The sequence below is a fragment of the Gymnodraco acuticeps genome, unplaced genomic scaffold, assembly GCF_902827175.1.
Source record: "Gymnodraco acuticeps unplaced genomic scaffold, fGymAcu1.1, whole genome shotgun sequence".
Lineage (NCBI taxonomy): Eukaryota > Metazoa > Chordata > Actinopteri > Perciformes > Bathydraconidae > Gymnodraco > Gymnodraco acuticeps.
This window is the reverse complement of record NW_022990560.1, coordinates 238,954-257,046: the sequence shown is the minus strand read 5'-3', so window position 1 is coordinate 257,046 and position 18,093 is coordinate 238,954. Positions and strand designations below refer to the sequence as shown.

Genomic DNA, 18,093 nt, shown 5'->3' with positions numbered 1-18,093 from the left:
CTTAGGCTAAGGGGAACTGGGGATATGTATCAGCTGCTTGTGTGAGTCGGACAGTGAATACTTTAGAGCGGCCGCAGCAGTGTGAGCTAACCGGGAGCTAACGGGGGAGAATAAACTCCCGTGGAAGAGCAGCCAGCACTGCAGCGGTCGGTAAATGCTGCAGAAACACATTAATAAACAATGAACCACGGCACTCTGGAGAAAAGTATAAGGTTGGAGAAGTCGTTATTCAATTTATTCTGGCTTCGTGTGATTAAAAGCAACACGATCATTGACCCGACGCAGTTCCCCGTTGTTGTTGTGAGCGCCGTAATGCCGTTGGGGAGCAAATCAGCGATGTAAACGGTGACGTCATGACGCAGCAGCGGCAGCACCAGTCGGGCTCTGGGCGGTGTGAACAGAGCGGGAGCAGAAAAGGGAAACCGGAGCTGAACCAGAAAAGCTCTAGCTCGGAGCTAGAAAGGGAAAAGCGCTGGTGTGAAAGCCGCAATGGAGTTGGGGAATGTTTTCTAATGGCTCCATGTGTTGTCAAGTTGTTGAAGATGTTAAACAAATTTGTCTGTGTTTTGGCACATTTGTGTTTTTATACTTGTATCATTATTTGAAAGTACAGCACATTTCTCCTAATGGAAATGTTCTGGGCCGATGTAGCCATACCTGCCAACCCCCCGATTTCATTGCCCTCTCCCGGTTTCCTCCCGGGGTCATATTTCTCCCGCATTTTTCAAAATCAGATTTACTCACGACTATTTCCACTCTGACTTTAATACAGCTACACCATTTATTGGTTTCCATGGTAGCGTGTCCCTTTAGTAGCGCGCGCAACTGAAAGTCTGAGAGGGTGAGGAAGATAGTCACAGAAAACAGAACAAGAATCGACAACTCCACCCTCTGCTCACTCCTTTCCAGTCCACACATATGCTCCATCAAGGATGGTGCTACAGGCCGCAAGGCAGTGTTAATGTTAATCTAACTGCTCCAGCTACAGTACTCATAGGATTGATAGCGGATACATCATTAACACCATACGTACATTAATTATCACATCTTACCACAGGGTCATTAGAAATGTTTTGTGACCACTCGCCCATTTCTGTGAGTTAGCCAAGTTATTTTCTCTGAACTATTTCCTTGTAATTTGTTTCATAATTGCTACCCTACAAGGAATAAGTATTATTCTTTTTTTATTTCCTAATAGTATAAGTGGGTTCTTAATTGGCCTACTAAAAAAAAAAAACATTGTTGACATTTCCCTTACAGCTATTTCCCAGAACTCCCTTCCCTTTAAACGAGCATGTGTTTGTTTCTGTGTGTGTGCTCACCTCTGAACGGCAGAGGTCTAGCCAGGCTGTCCAAGGCGTAGGGATCTTTGTCGAGGGCGTCAAGTTTAAACTGCGTATCTGTCAACCTGTAAACAAACAGACTTAATGTCAACATGTGACGAGCAGAACCGGCTATGCAATACACAGTTTGTACTGTACAAACAACACGGGAAACATCTCAAACATTTCTAAGGAATTCAGAACACAGTTTATCTGCTGTTTGATTACTTCTGTCTGAAGAGGGCGTTCTCTCTCCGGATGTCTGACAGCTCTCTCTCTGCTGCTCGGGCGGCCAACTGCAACAACAAACCGAGATCAGTGACAAGGATGACAATCGTACATTTATACAGGCAGAGAATGAAGAAGTCCACAAATATTTCTCTTAAAGATCTCCCATCATGCTATTTTTAGGCATATATTATGGGTCTCAGATATATACAAATATATAAAAAACACATCTATGATGTGTTTAGCTCAAAATACCAAACAGATCATGCATTTTAGACATCCCTCATATCCCTCTATTTCAGAGGGAAAAAAGTCCCCCCACTTTACAAATATGTTTATTATTATTTTTTAACGCAAGCCGTCATCGCCACAAAGGAGCACACAGCCTCTGTGAGCGAGAGAGAGAGAGAGAGAGAGAGAGAGAGAGAGAGAGAGAGAGAGAGAGAGAGAGAGAGAGAGAGAGAGAGAGAGAGAGCACACCGTTATCTATTTAATATAGATCAAGTAAGAAATCATTCCAATGTGTACTATGGGACAGTAAAAAAAAGGTAAGCATATAATAATGTTAAAATGTGCTAAATATATACACTGCAAAAAACAAAAAGGAGGAGTAAAAGTAACCCCCGACTTGTTTTATTTTTTGAAAGTAGCCCTCATCCTAAAAAAGGTTGGTGACCCCTGGTATAAATACTGTGTCACTAGTTAAATTCAGGCATTCCAAATGTTACTTGAGTAAAAAGTAGAGAAGTGGAAGCATCAAAATATACTTAAAGTACTCAAACTAGAGCAAAGTAATCTATCTTTTCAAATAAATATAGTGGCGTAAAAATAATTGTGGTGGGGAAGAAGTAAGAAGTAGCATCTAGTATCTAAAAAAAGATGTACAATACTTGAATGAATGTACTTTCCACAACTGTCTAAACAAACAGCTAAGCTCGATGTAATGTGAATACAGAGCTCAACGTTTGAAATGGCGTAGTACTTATCCGTATCAAGAGCTGCAGGAAGGATTCCTTAAATCCTAAAATGCGAACATGATGCATTTACATTAGCTTTGTACTTTGGCGATTATCCTGCTGATCATAATGTGTAAGGCAAGGCAAGTTTATTTATACAGCACCTTTCAACACAAGGCAATTCAAAGTGCTTTACAAAACTGAAAGACATTAAGAAAATGGCATTTAAAAACAGTCATTAAAAAGATAAAAATAAACATTAAAAGAAAAAAATACATGAATTAAAGTTACAGTGCAGTTTAAGATATGAATGTGTAAGTATCATTAATGAGTACAATCTTATTTCTGCAATATTTCAAAATCCAATGGAAAAATCCCATTGCTTTTTGTCGAGGGAGTCCTTGTGATGCCAACTTCTGGGTCTGCCTACACCAGTGTTTCTCAAACTTTTTCATACCAAGGACATAGCTGACTAACTGATATTGATTCTTTTATGTGGGCCTTTATTTTAGGTGGCTAAAATACCTTTTGCTGCCGCCCTGTCCACAGCTGTACATTGCTTAGCTTCCTACTGGCTCTCCTGTCTTTTGCCCTCGACTGCAGGTCAAATACTACTTACAGATACCTACAACCCTACTAAAAAAAACGATCCCAGATCTAACGTCAGAGTATGGAAATGGAGTAAGAATGCACACAATGCAAACAATATGGTGTTCATTTTAATACTGTCAGGCATGCACAACCCTCCGAATCCTGCATACTTTTCACAGTACCAGCTACCTGTTATATTTGCCCAGTTTTCCACTTCAGCAATACTGCACATTTATTTTAACGGGTGTATCTATATTTCATGTGAATATTGATATATTTTAATGTTAAAATAGATTTCTCAAGATAGTTTTTTATAATTGTTTTGTGGTCCTCTTCTTGCAATGTATCTTCTTTACTGTGTTTATGTATGGGCCAAGGGAAAATTCTCATATGTGTAAACCTACTTGGCAATGAACCTGTTTCTGTTTCTGAAAACCATTTGGCTATAAAAATAAACATCTCTCTACTTTTATTTGCTCACGTTTGGTGTGTTACTTACCCAGTTATTGTGTGCTTTCTTCTCATGTGCTGACATCTGAGTCTGGTAAGATTGTTTGGTTTTATCCAGCTCTTCCTCCATCTCTCCTGCTCGTTGTCTGAAGAAAGAGACACACAGGTGAGACTTAACATGTGCATCCTCACACATGTCCACTGTCAATGTGTTTAGGGATACTTTAGCGGAGCAGCTACCTGTAGTTGATGAGTTCTTCCATGGCCATCGCAATGTTTTTGTCCGCCTTATTTAACTTATCTTCTTTCTGCATGCGTTCCTTCTCCTCCACTGTCAGAAGCCTGCAAACAAACACTCGTCAACATCCTGAAACTACCAAAACATGTATTTGCTCTTCAGGAATAAGTCCTAAAGCCGGAAATGACTCAGCATTTCAGCACTTAGCCTACAGGTTGCCTCAAAGTCAATGGTTTTTTAAATGTGTTTTTTTAGATGCCTGTAACAAAGTCTTTGATTAACACGAGCTAAAGAGTTCTACGACATCAAATATGTCAGTTAATACCCCACTGGTGTTAACAAGTTCCTAAATGTGACTTCTAAACGTAATCACGTCGAACATCAGCCGTCTTTAGCTTAGCGGTGGTGGCAAGTCATGTCACCGTGATATAGTTAGTTTATAGCCAAACAGTGATTTTGTGATTGCATTAATGCTTAGACTATTATAAAAGTGGTGTTAATATGTGGAGATTATCCTGTTGAACAAAAGGTGCAAGTATCATAAACATTGGTTTGCCACAGAGATTATTTGCTGCAATATTTGAAATCCTATGGACGTACAGTTACGTTATATAATTTTGTATTTAATTTTTTCTAAAAATGATGGAATACTAGCAGGATTACAAAGAGCATATAGTGTTTGTTGTAAAGGATCAGATGTTATCTCTTCTCTGTAAAGGTCCTTACACACCAAGCCGATTTTCGGCATTGATAGATGTCGATAGATGTCGGGTAGTCGATGAGCGTCGTGTCGCCCTACTCAGATTGGTGTGTCTTGGTGTGTCCCGCACCGTCGTGTCTTTTCGGCCGTGCCAACACCTTCCGCCGCAGATTCGACATGTTGAATCGTTGTCGGCCAAAGGCCGTCGGCCAAAGAAATCACTCTGATTGGCTGTTCAGCTAGCGAATCAGTGCACAAGAAGAAACGGAAGGGACCCAAACAAACTATTAAGAAGGCAAATCTGAGATTTCATTTAACTCCAGCTCTCGACACAGGTTCAGGAAAGCCCTGTGAGCTTCTCGCTGTAGAGTGAAAATGGAACGCACACGCTATTCGTTGTTTGTTTATATCACGCAGTCTGTTCTTCTTCTCTCGGTCATCACGCAGTCTGTCTTCCGGTTGTTGCCTCTTTTGAATGACGAATACACACTACCGCCCCCTGCTGGTAAGGAGAGTTATTGCCACTCACGCATGAGCAGTTCGTACATGCAACTTGGCCGTCGGCTGAAGTCTTTGCGGTGTTCCAGTGCGAAACATGGCCAAAACGCAGGAGACGCGAGGCGACGTTCCATCGGGAGGTGTTCTTTGGTGTCAGTTTGGTGTGTAAGGACCTTAAAGAGCCTGTGACAGCATCCCAACAACTGTTGTGCAATGAAATATTGGGCTACTAGTAATCTCGAACCGTCAGTTTAAAAAAGAAAAAGCGATACCGTTCCGTTAAATATCAATAATTTCGAACATCGCGGGAAATTCCTTTGACTCATTTTGAAGTTTTGGGGGAAGCCGGAAGTGACGTCAATGCGGGAACGCTTCACTGTGCGGCGAGAGAGCCAAACACGGACAAAGTGTGTCGTCATGCGTAGAAATGGTGAATTACTGAGTTTAGGCACGTTAATAACGTTTTAATGAAGTTTACTACAGTATATTCATATTTGTCAGTGCTTTCATGTCAATTCGGCGAACATAAACATACATGATCGTGGTGAAGATGATGATTACATTAGGATTACAAATCGGTAGTGAGAGCTGCTGAATTTCCTCCCGTAGGATGTGATATAAAAACAAATCGATTATTTTTGTAGTTGTAAACTCAAGTGGATGAAACTACATTTATTAGTGCTTTCATGTCAATTCGGCGAACATATAATACATTAAATGATCGTGAGGATGATGATTAAAAATAGTTTGTTTCTGCATTTCCTGATGAGAAAACAAACCGATGCTTTTTGTAGTTGTACACCAACATGGATTAAACGTGTGTTTTTTTTTACCACAATGTTGGGGAAATTAATGGATAAAATGCACGGATTATTATTATTATTATTCCCACTCCGATCGGGACACTAGGTCCACCGTTTCCCCGCAGCGAGGCTCCCCCCGTTGACAGTTTACGTGGGCTGGGTGCAGTGGCGGACTGGCCATCGGGACCAATCCCGATGGGCCGGTACCGAAGTGGGCCGGTCGGATAAGTCACTAGCACATCCCCCATAGGCGGCGCGTGAGGCTCAGGTTTGGGAAGGCTAAATAACTTTTTTTACCTGCCGCTGCCCGCCTCCGGCATCTATAGAAAAGAGATCAACTCAGTGTGCGGAGTTTAAATCTCTCAAGTCATATTACAGGATAAAGGAAATACAGTTTAAACTGCCGTATGCAGAGAAGACGCCGACGTGTCGCACTTATCATTCATATTACATCATCAATCAGATCATCGATCATATAATATCATAATATATCATATATTTCCTTATCTGAGTCAGCTTCTCCAGCCGTATCTGGCCGTGCAACACTTACAGTGTCACATACTGTATGCAGAAGTATTATTTTAAGCAACACATTATGTTGACGAAACACTCGAGTCAAATGTAATTAAAGTCAGATCCACTCGTGTCTTAGACGTGAACGCGCTCTCAGCTGGTGAGAGAAACCCTGGCTTGATTTACCGAGTTGATAACCAGCGTCGTAGGACCGCTTAGCGAGATCTCGTTTGTTAGTTTGTTGTTGTTAGTTTGTTTGTTACTCAAACATATCCAGGGTCTGTTGAACTGGCTTCGTAGAACAGGGCACAGGTGGCTGGCAGCGCTAATGTCAAAGACACAGACATTGCAATATATTTGTATTTTACCAGGATGCAGTGACACAAATATTTGGGAAGGCTTAGCCTTCCCTAGCCTACAGCACCCGCCGCCCCTGACATCCCCCACTCCCCCCGTTGACAATTTACTAGCGGTACCGAAGTGGGCCGGTCGAGAGTCCCGGGATGATTTTTAGTCCCATTCCACCACTGGCTACATGACCGTATGATCGCCCATATTGACGCACCTAATTCCTAAACTTCTAACAGATACAACATAAACCGATCCTTCAGCCTCATATGAGCTCTCAGACACGTTCAAAATTAAACTGTCATCGCTGTCTGAGCTTGCTGCTCTGTGCGCCATCGTGCGTTTACATGCAGATGCTGGGATCCTGAACGGTGCAGCTGGAGCGCTGTGCCCGCAATGACGTCACACGTAATTTGGCGGGACTTGAAGAATCCCCGAGAAGATCCAGGAAATGGTCAACATTGAAGGGCAGATTAATGGTTATCAAAGTACAAATATCCAAAATCAGTTCAGTAACGGTTTTCAAGGGGACAATATTTACTCAAATTGATGGGTTTGGATGATGGGGGAAACTCGTGTCACAGGCTCTTTAAGCTGTACTGTTCTGTAGGCTAATACTTTAAGTGGGAATCTATACGCCTACTGCCTGAATCTGTTTATGGTTTTCACTTTCTTTGGTTAATTTGTTCTCTTTTTAATTCAGCAGCTGAACCTTGATGTTCATAAAATAGTGTGTGTGAGCTTAACTGTGGGCAGGATTTCCTATGAATAAAATCATTTCTGATGCTAAACTTGTAGCCTACCTGTGTAGCTTGAGCTCGTTCTCCTGGTACATTTCTGTCATAATCTGGAGTTTCTGTTGTAATTTTTGGACCTAAACACGTGGAGAAAATAAATTAATCCCAAAGCAAATTAATGTGAAACAAGAATAAAATAAAACATCACACTAATATGAGGCAGGTACCTGATCTGAGTATGTCTCAGCTTCTGATTGCAGAGAGGACTTCTCCCTTTCCATCTCCTTAATGCTCACTAAAGGGGAAAAAACACAGATGTTTTTATGTTGTACAGATTAAATACATCATTTGGAATTGGAAATCTAAATTGTTGTGTAGTTGCCTCACCTTGCAGGTCTTCTTTAGCTTTGACTTCATCGTCCAGTTTGGCAAATAATCTGTCCTTGTCTTCATCGACAGATTTGAGGTCTGCATTCAGCTACACACAATAACACAAACAAAAAGTCAGCACTCAGTGAAGAGGAAAGATGTTTCCGATCAAGTCAATGTTTTTTGTCCGTTTGTGTCAAATACTTTAGCAGCGTAGATGAGTTTCTGGACTTTCTGCAGATGGCCTTGTGTGTCCTTAATAATGTCTCCTTTTCCGTTCTGGGCTGTACCGTTGGACGTCTCCTTCTCTCCTTCTTCCTCACCTTCCCCCTCCTCCAGTTCTGAATCCCAAGCTTTCATACTCAGCAGGCGATCTGTCAAAGACTGGAGGCGTACACATAATAGGTGTTACGTTTATGCCAAACAACACAAAGTAATGTGAACTAATATCATCACTGTAATGCACAATATGCCATTATCAGCCACTAGGGCAAAAACAAAAGAAGGTGTTTGGTGGCTTTGTGAAGGAGTATGTTCCTGCAATCTCCAATAAATCCTTCCTTGTATATCAATCAGGAGGTTTTTTACTGAGAACCGAATTATACGCATACAGAAGTCCCCTCCTCTCCAAAACTAACAGTCTCTTGGATAGGTAAGTTTGAGAAACCGGCTCGAGATACACTTTTTGTTATATTCCATGGAATGCTCTTAACATCCCGATAGCAATGAATATCTGAAGTGCTTTGACTAAAAATCCATAAAGAAATGTCATCTGTGGAAGCCGTAGTACTGTAAAAAGACGACCAATCATCTGAGCCGGCCCGGCTAAAGTAACTGGATGGCCTACCTGCCTGTCAGCCTTCCATCTGTGCACAAACTTATCTCGTGCCCTCATTGGTCATGTGCGCGTTCGTGTGTGTTGGAGGAGGGGCTCTGTGAGGAAGTGGCAGATTTGTTCCGGTTGTGTATTTTCAAATTCTAGCGCACTCCAGCTGGTTTCTCCAAACTTACCTACCCCACCTTTAATGAAGCAGTTTCACATTCAAAATCAATTTCTCCCCAATGCAGATAACCTTCCTCAGGCAGTGTGTTTGTACCGGGGACAGGAGACCCCCCCTTGATGAGAAACTCTAAGAAATGATCGGGGAATCCCTCCGGAGTGGAGTCATGACGACTGGATCTGAATTATGTTTTTGTATTTGGTGGTTTGTGTCCCAGCTGTCGATCAGCTGTGCGCAGCGTCTCCACTGCAGCCTGTGCGTCTCGGTCACGGTGCTTATTAAGCATTTTAAAACGTATGTGGTAAGTTACCAAAGTGCTTTGTTCTGAACGTTCATCAGTATTATAATCAAAAAGATAAATATGAACGTTAGTTTTTACTGAAATGATCAAATAAAGTCAACATCTCACAGTCTTTACTGAGCTGTGTGGGGTTTGTTCAACTTTTAAAAGATGTTTGAATGGTGATATACACAGTGATAGATGTTAAGGACTAACGTTTATAATAAATACATTTGTATTGATTTTAAGATCTTTTCATAGTTCATACAATCATAGTATTGGGATCATTTGTATTAATGTGGACCGGAGGGAGAGGGTGACGAGCATAAGTTTCACTTTCCTTTTTTATTTCCATTCCAACTTTGGTCATGAAGAATATGTTTCTCTGTTGTCCACGTTCATAAAGCATAAAGCAACAGCATCAGAGCACGGTGCAGAGTCTCTAGATGAGTTTACAGTAGTCCCTCCTTCTTATTAAACATCCATGTTGTAGTCCGCTGTATAGAAAACTGTAGTTTCCATAGTTTCCCCACAGCAGCAGACGCACATTCATGACGTCCGCTGGAGCATCATAAACACGTCGGATAGTGAAAGTGCATTCGATTCTCTAAAGTACCGCGGTCTCTTCTCCTAAATCCTTTTGAATTCTCCTATCCACTATCCCTTAACCCCATGACGTTTCAGTCAGAGGTCAAGGAATAGGAGATAGGGTTAGACGATAGGGGCTGATTTTTGGATTATTCGACCGCAACCTAAGGATCAGTGTTTCCCTGGCCAAATGATGGAGGGGCTACAAGCAGAAGGCTAACGTTTTCTCACATTGTTTCTCTGATACCTTACAGTATGTTTCAGACTATCGATTGTTTGATTAAAACATAATAGTTATACATGCCAAATGTATATCATTTGTATTGCAAAATGTGGCTTGAAACTGGATAAAAGGTCGATTTTGCAGAAAATCACAACTTGGACTGGAGGGGGAAAAGTCTGCATTAGAAGCGACCAAATGAAACAAAAGGTTACTTAAAAGATTGTAGATGTATCCAGGTTTGAATTATGTTTTGGGGATAATGCAAACACATGACTCAACAAAAGAAAAAACATAGGTCTAGTGGTTTTTAGAAATGTGCATGCTGAAATGTTAGATAAAACAACTAAGTTCATCTTCTCTCCTGCCTGAGAGGATCAGGGCTGGAAACTGTCTGCTCTTTCAATCTGTTTTCTATTAGAATTGCTTTTAAGTCAGTTTTATTTATTTTTCTTGGTTTTATAATGTGAGTAGTTGCCAGTAATTGTATCCTCTGTATGTACTAAAGATGCTTTATTTTCAGAAAGGGAAGTACCATCGACGACTGCAACATTTATATTTAACTGAGTTATAGAAATAAAACGTGGAGTCTTCTTGGATAGTAGTTCAAGATATTTCCAGTTTTTGAATCAGATTAAATAAATAACACAGATTTCTAGCTGCACCCATATACATAAGGCTGCAACATACTAATATGAATGCTAGTACAGAACATACCATGATGCGCTCGTCCTTGGTGGCGACGTCCTGCAGCATCCCGCTGTGAGCCACCTCACACCGGCTCATATCCGCCTCCAGCTCACTCACTCTCTCTGCCCACCCCTCCACCTGCTGCCTCAACTGCAGGGAGCAACACAGAGCAAGGGTGAAGACTTCATTAGAAAAAAACATAAACTAGTACAGTATGTGATTGGATGGACTTAATGGAACAAACTAGCTCAAACTTATTCTAACCATACAAAAGCAAAACAACTCCACATGCATGCAGTGGTTCTCAACTGGTCAGGCCTCGGGACCCACTTTTTCCTTTGTCAATAAATCAAGACCCAACATTTTGAACCACTCAAATCTATTCAACAACAAATGGTGCTGTAATATATACGCTTTTCAGCATGCAATATGAATGAAAGTGAAGTACAGTGCATATATCGCTTCACAGAACTAAAGTATGCTTTAAAAAAGGTTTAATGAGACGATGGAATCAAAGCTGAACTGTATCACATAAAAAAGGCACACGTGCTGAAAACCCAACCCCAGCAGGGGGTCTGGGGGGATTCTCCCCTGGGAGATTTTTAGAAATACTAACATATAAACTACGCATTCTGGTACAAGAAGAAAATAAATAAATGTATTACTACCCGACATATTAATAATATGTTATGCCATTGTTTGTGTTTCACTTTGAAGCTGAACTTGCTGCTCCTCACAGAGAGAAGAGTAAAGAGGAGAGAGTCTGTGTGAATTACTTTAAATAGTGGGTAGGGTAGATAGCCCCCATTGTTCTGTGACCTGTCAATCATCAAAAACCGGGGGTCATATTTCATTATGTGTTCATTTGTATCTGAAGTTGTACCCATGGATGTATAAAGAACAGTTCTACATCAAAGTTATTCTCCGTGTGTGTGTGTGTGTGTGTGTGTGTGTGTGTGTGTGTGTGTGTGTGTGTGTGTGTGTGTGTGTGTGTGTGTGTGTGTGTGTGTGTGTGTGTGTGTGTGCTAGGGCTGACCCAAATGATTGACAGTTCGTTGAATAAAGTCCTATGAAATGTTTTTGAAACTCTCTGGGCACTGCGTGTTTTGTGCTGCCTCAGCCACAAACCCCCTCACACTTCATCAGAGCGGAGCCTGTTCATTCTATTCAAAGTGTTGGATACGCTTACGACCCAAAGAAGGTGACATAACTGTTGCTCCTTTCTCATAATATGCGAAAACGGATGGGAGGAAAAAACTCAGCAGTAACTGATCGATATAAAATGACCAATAATATATATATATATATAATTCTGTTTGAATTGTGTATGATCTCATGGCGTGAATTAGAAATAAAGTTTTTTTGCACTTTAGTTGTTTTCTTTTTGCATTTGTTTAGTTATTTTGATGGCGTTACAACTTTGTTATACTTTTATAAAATGTGTTGTGTGGTAATTGTGTTATATTGTGTTGAGGGAAAATGAAATGAAGGTTCAGGGTTTGTCCAAGCTGCTTGTTCCGGCACACATGAAACATCGTTGTGGTGATTGTTCCGTTAGCATTGTTGCTAACTGGCGGATCGCTTTCTCTGTCAAGCGCTTTGATGTTACTAATAACGTTCTACCTCAGCCGGGAACTGAAACCATTTTGTGAAGTCAGAAATAATAATATTAATAATCGGAATACAACACAAACGTGCGAGGACTAGTCAACTTACGGCTTGAACTGACGACTACTGTTCGAATAAAAACACTTTTTTCAGGGCGACCAAAGTGTGTAATAAACCCTACCTGAGCGTTGCTCTCCCGCAGCAGTGTGTTCTCCTCTCCGGCTGTTCCCAGATTCCTCTGCAGTCTGTCACTGTTCATGCTGTACACCTTCAGAGTGGTCTGTGCCTGGAGATAAAGAGGCAGAGATTGATATCCCATAGTCATGTGAAACGCAAATAAAGGAACAGACTGAGCAGAGAAGGAAAAGACAGGAACAAGTAATGGTACCTGCTCTTCCTGTGACTGGAGGTCTTTGGTTTCTTCTTCAAATGTTGTCATGCTCTCTTCAAGCACTGCTATCTGAAACCACAAAACCACAAAAATAATCCAATCAAATCCCACACTTAATATCGGATTCCTTATTTGAATGTCACTTTGAGTCCTCCTACCCTTTTTTCCTGCTCTATCCTGTGTTCTCTATGCTGCTCCAGCTGCTCCTTCAGTTCTTCCAGATCTCTGTCCAGCTCCCTTTTAGATTCTTCCAACTGCCTGGCTTTGACCTGGGGGAGCGGGAAAACAACATGTGTCCAAGTGTGAGCAAAAGAGTGCGAGTGAGTGAGGATTGAACGCCATATCGACTTGTAAAGATGATGATTGCTAAATAAAGCATTCACAAATAATGGCAAAAAGAAATCAGTTACTTCAAGTTCAGGACAGTTTGGGATGAAGTGGACACAACAAAATGCCATGAGGTTTTTGGGTACATTTACAAAGACAAAAAATAAATAAATAATGTCTTATGTACAAAGATTTCTTGAAGCAACACATACACCGTCTCTCTTTAATTCTCTTTTCCCGTGTGCCTTACCTCGAGCTCTTCTGTCTTCTGAGTCTGTGCCAAGACTCCACTGTCCCTCAGAGAGCTCTCCACCTCATAGTACTGCGAAAGACACAAAGGGAGGAAATACATCTGATGAAATGTGGGCAGCACTTAAACTTAAAGCCATGATTAACAAACCACTTTATTGAATTTCAGATGAACAAACAGTGTTGTGTGAACCGAATTCAATATCAAAAAACTCTTCCGTTCACACGCAATCGGCTCAATTAACGTGTCCGTTCACACAAGACCGCTCGACCCGCTGGAGACGCTGTAGTACATATGCCGGGCCTGTAAGTGGCGCTGTACTTCCGCTACAAAATACACCAAAATCAGCGAAGAAGACGTCCCGAGCATGGTTGCCTTTCTGTTTATTCTCCGCGGTGGATTTGGCAGCAGAGGTGGGGAGAGGCAGGGCTCTGGCTGTTTCTCTTTTTCTCCCTCCCGAGGCAAGCGCGTGCTCCTGCTCCTGCTCACCTCCACGGGGGTGAGCAGGAGAGGTGGGGAGAGGCGGGGATATGGCGCATAGGGCGTACACATAGGCCTGTCACGATAATTAATTTTGTTGGACGATAAATGTTCCTGGAAATTATTGCGATAAACGATAATATCGTCTGTAAGACCATTTTAAACCACTGACATAATGATAATATATAATAATAATTCAAGCACATCCTTTCAAACATAACTTTTAATTGAACATCCAACATTGCAAATGAAATGTGAAATAATATTCAAATATATAAATGATATATTATAATAAATAAAACAAATTAATTAAATGATAATAAATTAATTAAATCACACACAACCAAAACAATAAATTAAATAGACTCAGGCTGGAAAACAGAGCTCTCTATCTATATATAAATAAATAAATAAATATGAGCACACATTGTCCCACAAGCCAAAAAAACCTCCTTAAAACAACAGTCACGTGTACAGTCCACTGTCCATACAAAGACCCAGATGCCTCAACAGGCCATATCCAAAACTGTTTTTCAAAGTCTTTGAGCAAGGAACACCAACATGTTTCGGGAAGGTGGGGGCTCTCCATCTCCAGCTGCTGTGTTTGCTACCAGCTGGGAAAACGGAATGGGGTGGTTGTGTTTTAGGTGTAGTTTACAATGCGTGGTATTGCCTGCTTTTGTCGCTACCTTTTTTAAACATGCGACACACCGCCCGGCTCATTCAAGTCCGTAGGTTCGCCTCGTTGATTTGGCTTGAATCCAAAATACTGCCACACCGGAGAATCGAGATGTGTAGTTAGGTTTTGTAACCAATTCCATTTCACTTTAAATTCCAAGCGAGTAAGTCACACGTTGTCTCCCGCTTGTCGCTATATTATTAATTTGGCTTCTACGCTGCTGCACGTGCACGCGGAGTGTCCTGACCTGGCTGTGTGTCAGCCCCGCCCCTCACAGCGCTCCTAGCTAAAATGCTGGTCACATCCTTATGTAAATGTGAATGTAGCGCCTCAGTGTCAGTCAGCTTTAGCACGAGTACAGACCTCTTGTTGACATTTGCTGAGAGTCTCCAGGACTTTACACTTGTCATCCAGGAGCTGCGTAACCTGCTCACCCATCCTCCGCTCTCTACCTGAAAACACACAAAACAATGCTCAGAACGCATTCAAATCTTTGTTTTGTTATTTCTGGGAGAGTTTGCATAGGCAATGCAAATGTATTTGCAATAAATTAAGCTACAAAGCTTTTAACGATTCCGTACAGCTCTAATCATTTGTGATGTATTTGTGTTAAAGTCATAAAAAAAATAGATATTATGAAAAAATAAGTCAGAACTTACTTCGATACATTCTGCTTTTGACCTGTGAAAAATAAGAAGAAAGCAATGGTGACCAAGAAGTACTAAAGAGATTCATTCTTAATAAATAATCATTAGTTATGTGGAATGAATAGCTATGTGGGTAACGTCAAGCAACAGACAAGCTAGGACTGTCTTGTAAAATCTAGAAAATACATCACTTCACTGTAATGCAGCCTCTTAAAACCAGGAAAAGACCATCTAATACAATAACTTGTCTCATATCACAATATGGATATAATATGAATATATTGCTGAGCCCTAAAAGGGATACATCGGTTTATAAATGGACCATAGGAACAAGTGGGTTGTGTGTTGTGTGATGATGATGTGTTTATATGAACAGTACATGTGTGTGTACTCACAGAGCTGTAAAATCTACAGGTGAACAGCAGCATCGTCACCAGCCCCACCAGACCGGACACGATGACCGGTTCCCATGGTAACCCGTACAGGTCTGGCCCGGGTCTGATGTCATCAGGCAGTGCCAATACAACCTGAACAAAGAGGGGAGGAAATCTGGTTCATTTAGGATTTGAAACATAGTTAAAAGAGATGGGTACCTTGGTTTCATCTATTTAACTGAGAGGAGTCCCAATCCTTGTGGTGAATGTTATTGTTATTCAAATTGACCACTGAATGTATATTATATCATTTGGTATCGCAAGTAGTAAGCCATGACTAGTAATCCTACTAGTCATGTGATGTATGTTTACTCAAGTACTGTACTGAAGTACGATTTAAGGGTACTTGTACTTTACTTGAGTATTTTGTTATGCTATTTTATACCCACTACATTTATTTGATAAAATTAGATACAAGTTTCTTTACATATCTATTTTATTAGCCATTACAAAATATAAATAATCTCTGCTATAAAATTATAGGTTAAATATCCAGCAGTAGTATATAAAGTAATTAAAAGTAGCTCCACTTGTACCAGCTGTGATGAACACAATGCATACAAAATAACAATCAAGCTTTTTATGATAATAAATTGAGACATTACTTTAACTTTTGGTACTTTAAATATATTTTGATATTATGTTTGTACTTTTACTTGTAATGGAGTACTTTAAGATCATAGCATTTGTACTTTTACTGGTAAAGGATCACAGTACTTCCTGTTAAACGAATTAGATAGTGGCTTATCTAGCGCAAATGATCTCATACAAAGACAATAACAACAGAAAACACCGCAGGAAAGCACATCACCTGTTCAGACGTTCAGACAAACTAACGTTACTATCAATTAGCTAGCTAACCATTACTAGATAAACAATATTATGACAAACAATTCTGAAAAAGCGTCTTAAAATATCACTGTAGTGCTGACAGCTGGCGAACAGCACTGGCACTACACACACGAAGTCAAACATGAGCTGTATAAAAACAACATATGAACTTAGTTATAATACTGAGCTATTTTCCAAAGCTTGACAATCTGTTACGTTATGTCAGTTGGCTAGTTAAGAAATGCTAACAAAACCTGCCACATAACGTACATCCTTCACTTTCTCCACGGCGATACTGTAGTAAGCCTCTGCCGTCGTCTGGAAGTCGACCGCTTTAATTGCCAACCGGTCGCTTGCCGTAAGTTCCTCCATTGCCGAATTAGGTCATTTGGTTATTTTACTGATATGTGTCATTTAAAAACGGACATTTAAGAAACGGTAGCCATCAACCGGGCTAGCTAGCGGCGGATTTCACATCCTATTCACAACACCGAAGCTCAAGAGTGGACCACGTCACATTCAACTTCGTAGGGGTGGCTGGATGTTGGATAGTCTCTAAAAACTCCTCGTAGATATTCCACTAGGTTGCTATTGCCTCCGAATATGAATATACACATAATTGAATATATTTCCACAAGTTATAAATACATATAAACTAGGTTGAGCATATACAGGTGTGTGTAGATATGCTCACACCCCCACCAGTGGAAATGGTTCACACGCAACGTCACCAATTGTAAACTGCCACACTGGCACATCGGAGCACTTTTAAAGTGACACCAAAAGAAACAGGTGTCACTAAATAGAGAGTTTTCAATGTCGTCTTTAATAACTTCTCAAATATCTAACATCATTTTTGTATTCTTAAATCGTAAAAAAAATATCACATAAATCACATAAACCATGTTTCTCGAAATGTTACGGCGGCAGACATTTAGGCATAACAGGCCAGTCTAAAGTAGGACATAGGTAGGACACACTGTAGAGGAAGATTCGACTGTCGCCAAATATGTTGAAATGTACTTACCGACCTGGCCTCCTTTTCGTCCATTTGAAACTACAGAATTAATATACTCCTTAAAACATTTACAACACTTTGCCTTTAGAGCAAGTGGGTTACCAGCTGGCTCAACTTGTGTAATAGAGCCACCAGCACTGAGGAATGTGAGTTATGATGACGGAGCACAGCAAGTTTGACAGCTGAGAGAGAGTCAGAGCAACATGTTTAATGCTTTAAAGAAGTATACTCTCTATACAGGGTGAAAACACAGCTGTGTGAACCTCTAAAGGTGTCTAATGGCGTATTTCCACTGCAGGGCCTCCCACGGCTTAGTACAGTATAGTTAAGTACCTTTTGTCAATTTCAAAAGATCCCAAAAATGCCCTATAGAAAAATTACCAATTAGGCAAGAAGGAGGTTTATGTTAGGCTATCTGATAAAAAGCTTAAAGTGGGTCAGGCAATAGTTTTGAGTAAACAAAATGCATCCTGCTATGACCTCAGTTACAATTGTAGACTGTAGGCTATAGGTTGCAATGCTGCAGGGGGAAAACATTGAATGAAATGTGGCTCAGCAGAACTGACAGTATTGTGATTTTTGCAAATACTGTAACGCTAGCAGTGGAAATAGACTGATAAATCACATATTTGTGTTGGCTTCAGTGCATGTTGACCTTTTTAACATACAATGTGTTTTAGCTGTGAATTGGAAGTTGTATGACAAACACTTATACTTCCATGTATGTTAATGTGAAGCTAACTCTTACCTGTACAATAAGCCATATAAGGAGCTCCTTCACTGCATGAACATGAGTGGTTGAGTCTTCAGCAATCTGATGAACTAAATCCAAAATGTGCTTCATTATCCCTGGAATAGAGTCACAAACATAATGGAATTAAAAATGTATGCTTTCC

General features: G+C 40.6%; 1 protein-coding gene across 7 annotated transcripts in view; it reads right to left on the bottom strand.

Annotated features, from left to right (window-relative positions):
- The window catches only part of ctage5 (CTAGE family, member 5), a 33,808-nt gene that overhangs the window by 7,809 nt on the left and 7,906 nt on the right, over positions 1 to 18,093 (bottom strand). For 6 of the 7 annotated variants that reach the window (XR_004570174.1, XR_004570175.1, XM_034227655.1 and 3 more), the window contains 17 exons: positions 17,946 to 18,046; positions 15,310 to 15,441; positions 14,927 to 14,948; positions 14,631 to 14,719; positions 13,109 to 13,180; positions 12,690 to 12,800; positions 12,529 to 12,600; positions 12,322 to 12,426; positions 10,560 to 10,682; positions 7,958 to 8,137; positions 7,772 to 7,862; positions 7,612 to 7,679; positions 7,451 to 7,521; positions 3,788 to 3,889; positions 3,597 to 3,693; positions 1,551 to 1,618; positions 1,323 to 1,408 (listed from right to left, as the gene is read on the bottom strand). Coding sequence is in view for 5 of the 7 variants with exons in the window: in XM_034227655.1 (XP_034083546.1) it covers positions 1,323 to 1,408; positions 1,551 to 1,618; positions 3,597 to 3,693; positions 3,788 to 3,889; positions 7,451 to 7,521; positions 7,612 to 7,679; positions 7,772 to 7,862; positions 7,958 to 8,137; positions 10,560 to 10,682; positions 12,322 to 12,426; positions 12,529 to 12,600; positions 12,690 to 12,800; positions 13,109 to 13,180; positions 14,631 to 14,719; positions 14,927 to 14,948; positions 15,310 to 15,441; positions 17,946 to 18,046 (1,590 nt within the window). In the remaining 2 variants the exon portion in view is untranslated. Of the gene's footprint in view, positions 1 to 1,322; positions 1,409 to 1,550; positions 1,619 to 2,062; positions 2,572 to 3,596; positions 3,694 to 3,787; positions 3,890 to 7,450; positions 7,522 to 7,611; positions 7,680 to 7,771; positions 7,863 to 7,957; positions 8,138 to 10,559; positions 10,683 to 12,321; positions 12,427 to 12,528; positions 12,601 to 12,689; positions 12,801 to 13,108; positions 13,181 to 14,630; positions 14,720 to 14,926; positions 14,949 to 15,309; positions 15,442 to 17,945; positions 18,047 to 18,093 lie in introns of those variants that run through there. The other variant, XM_034227657.1, reaches the window with a different exon arrangement.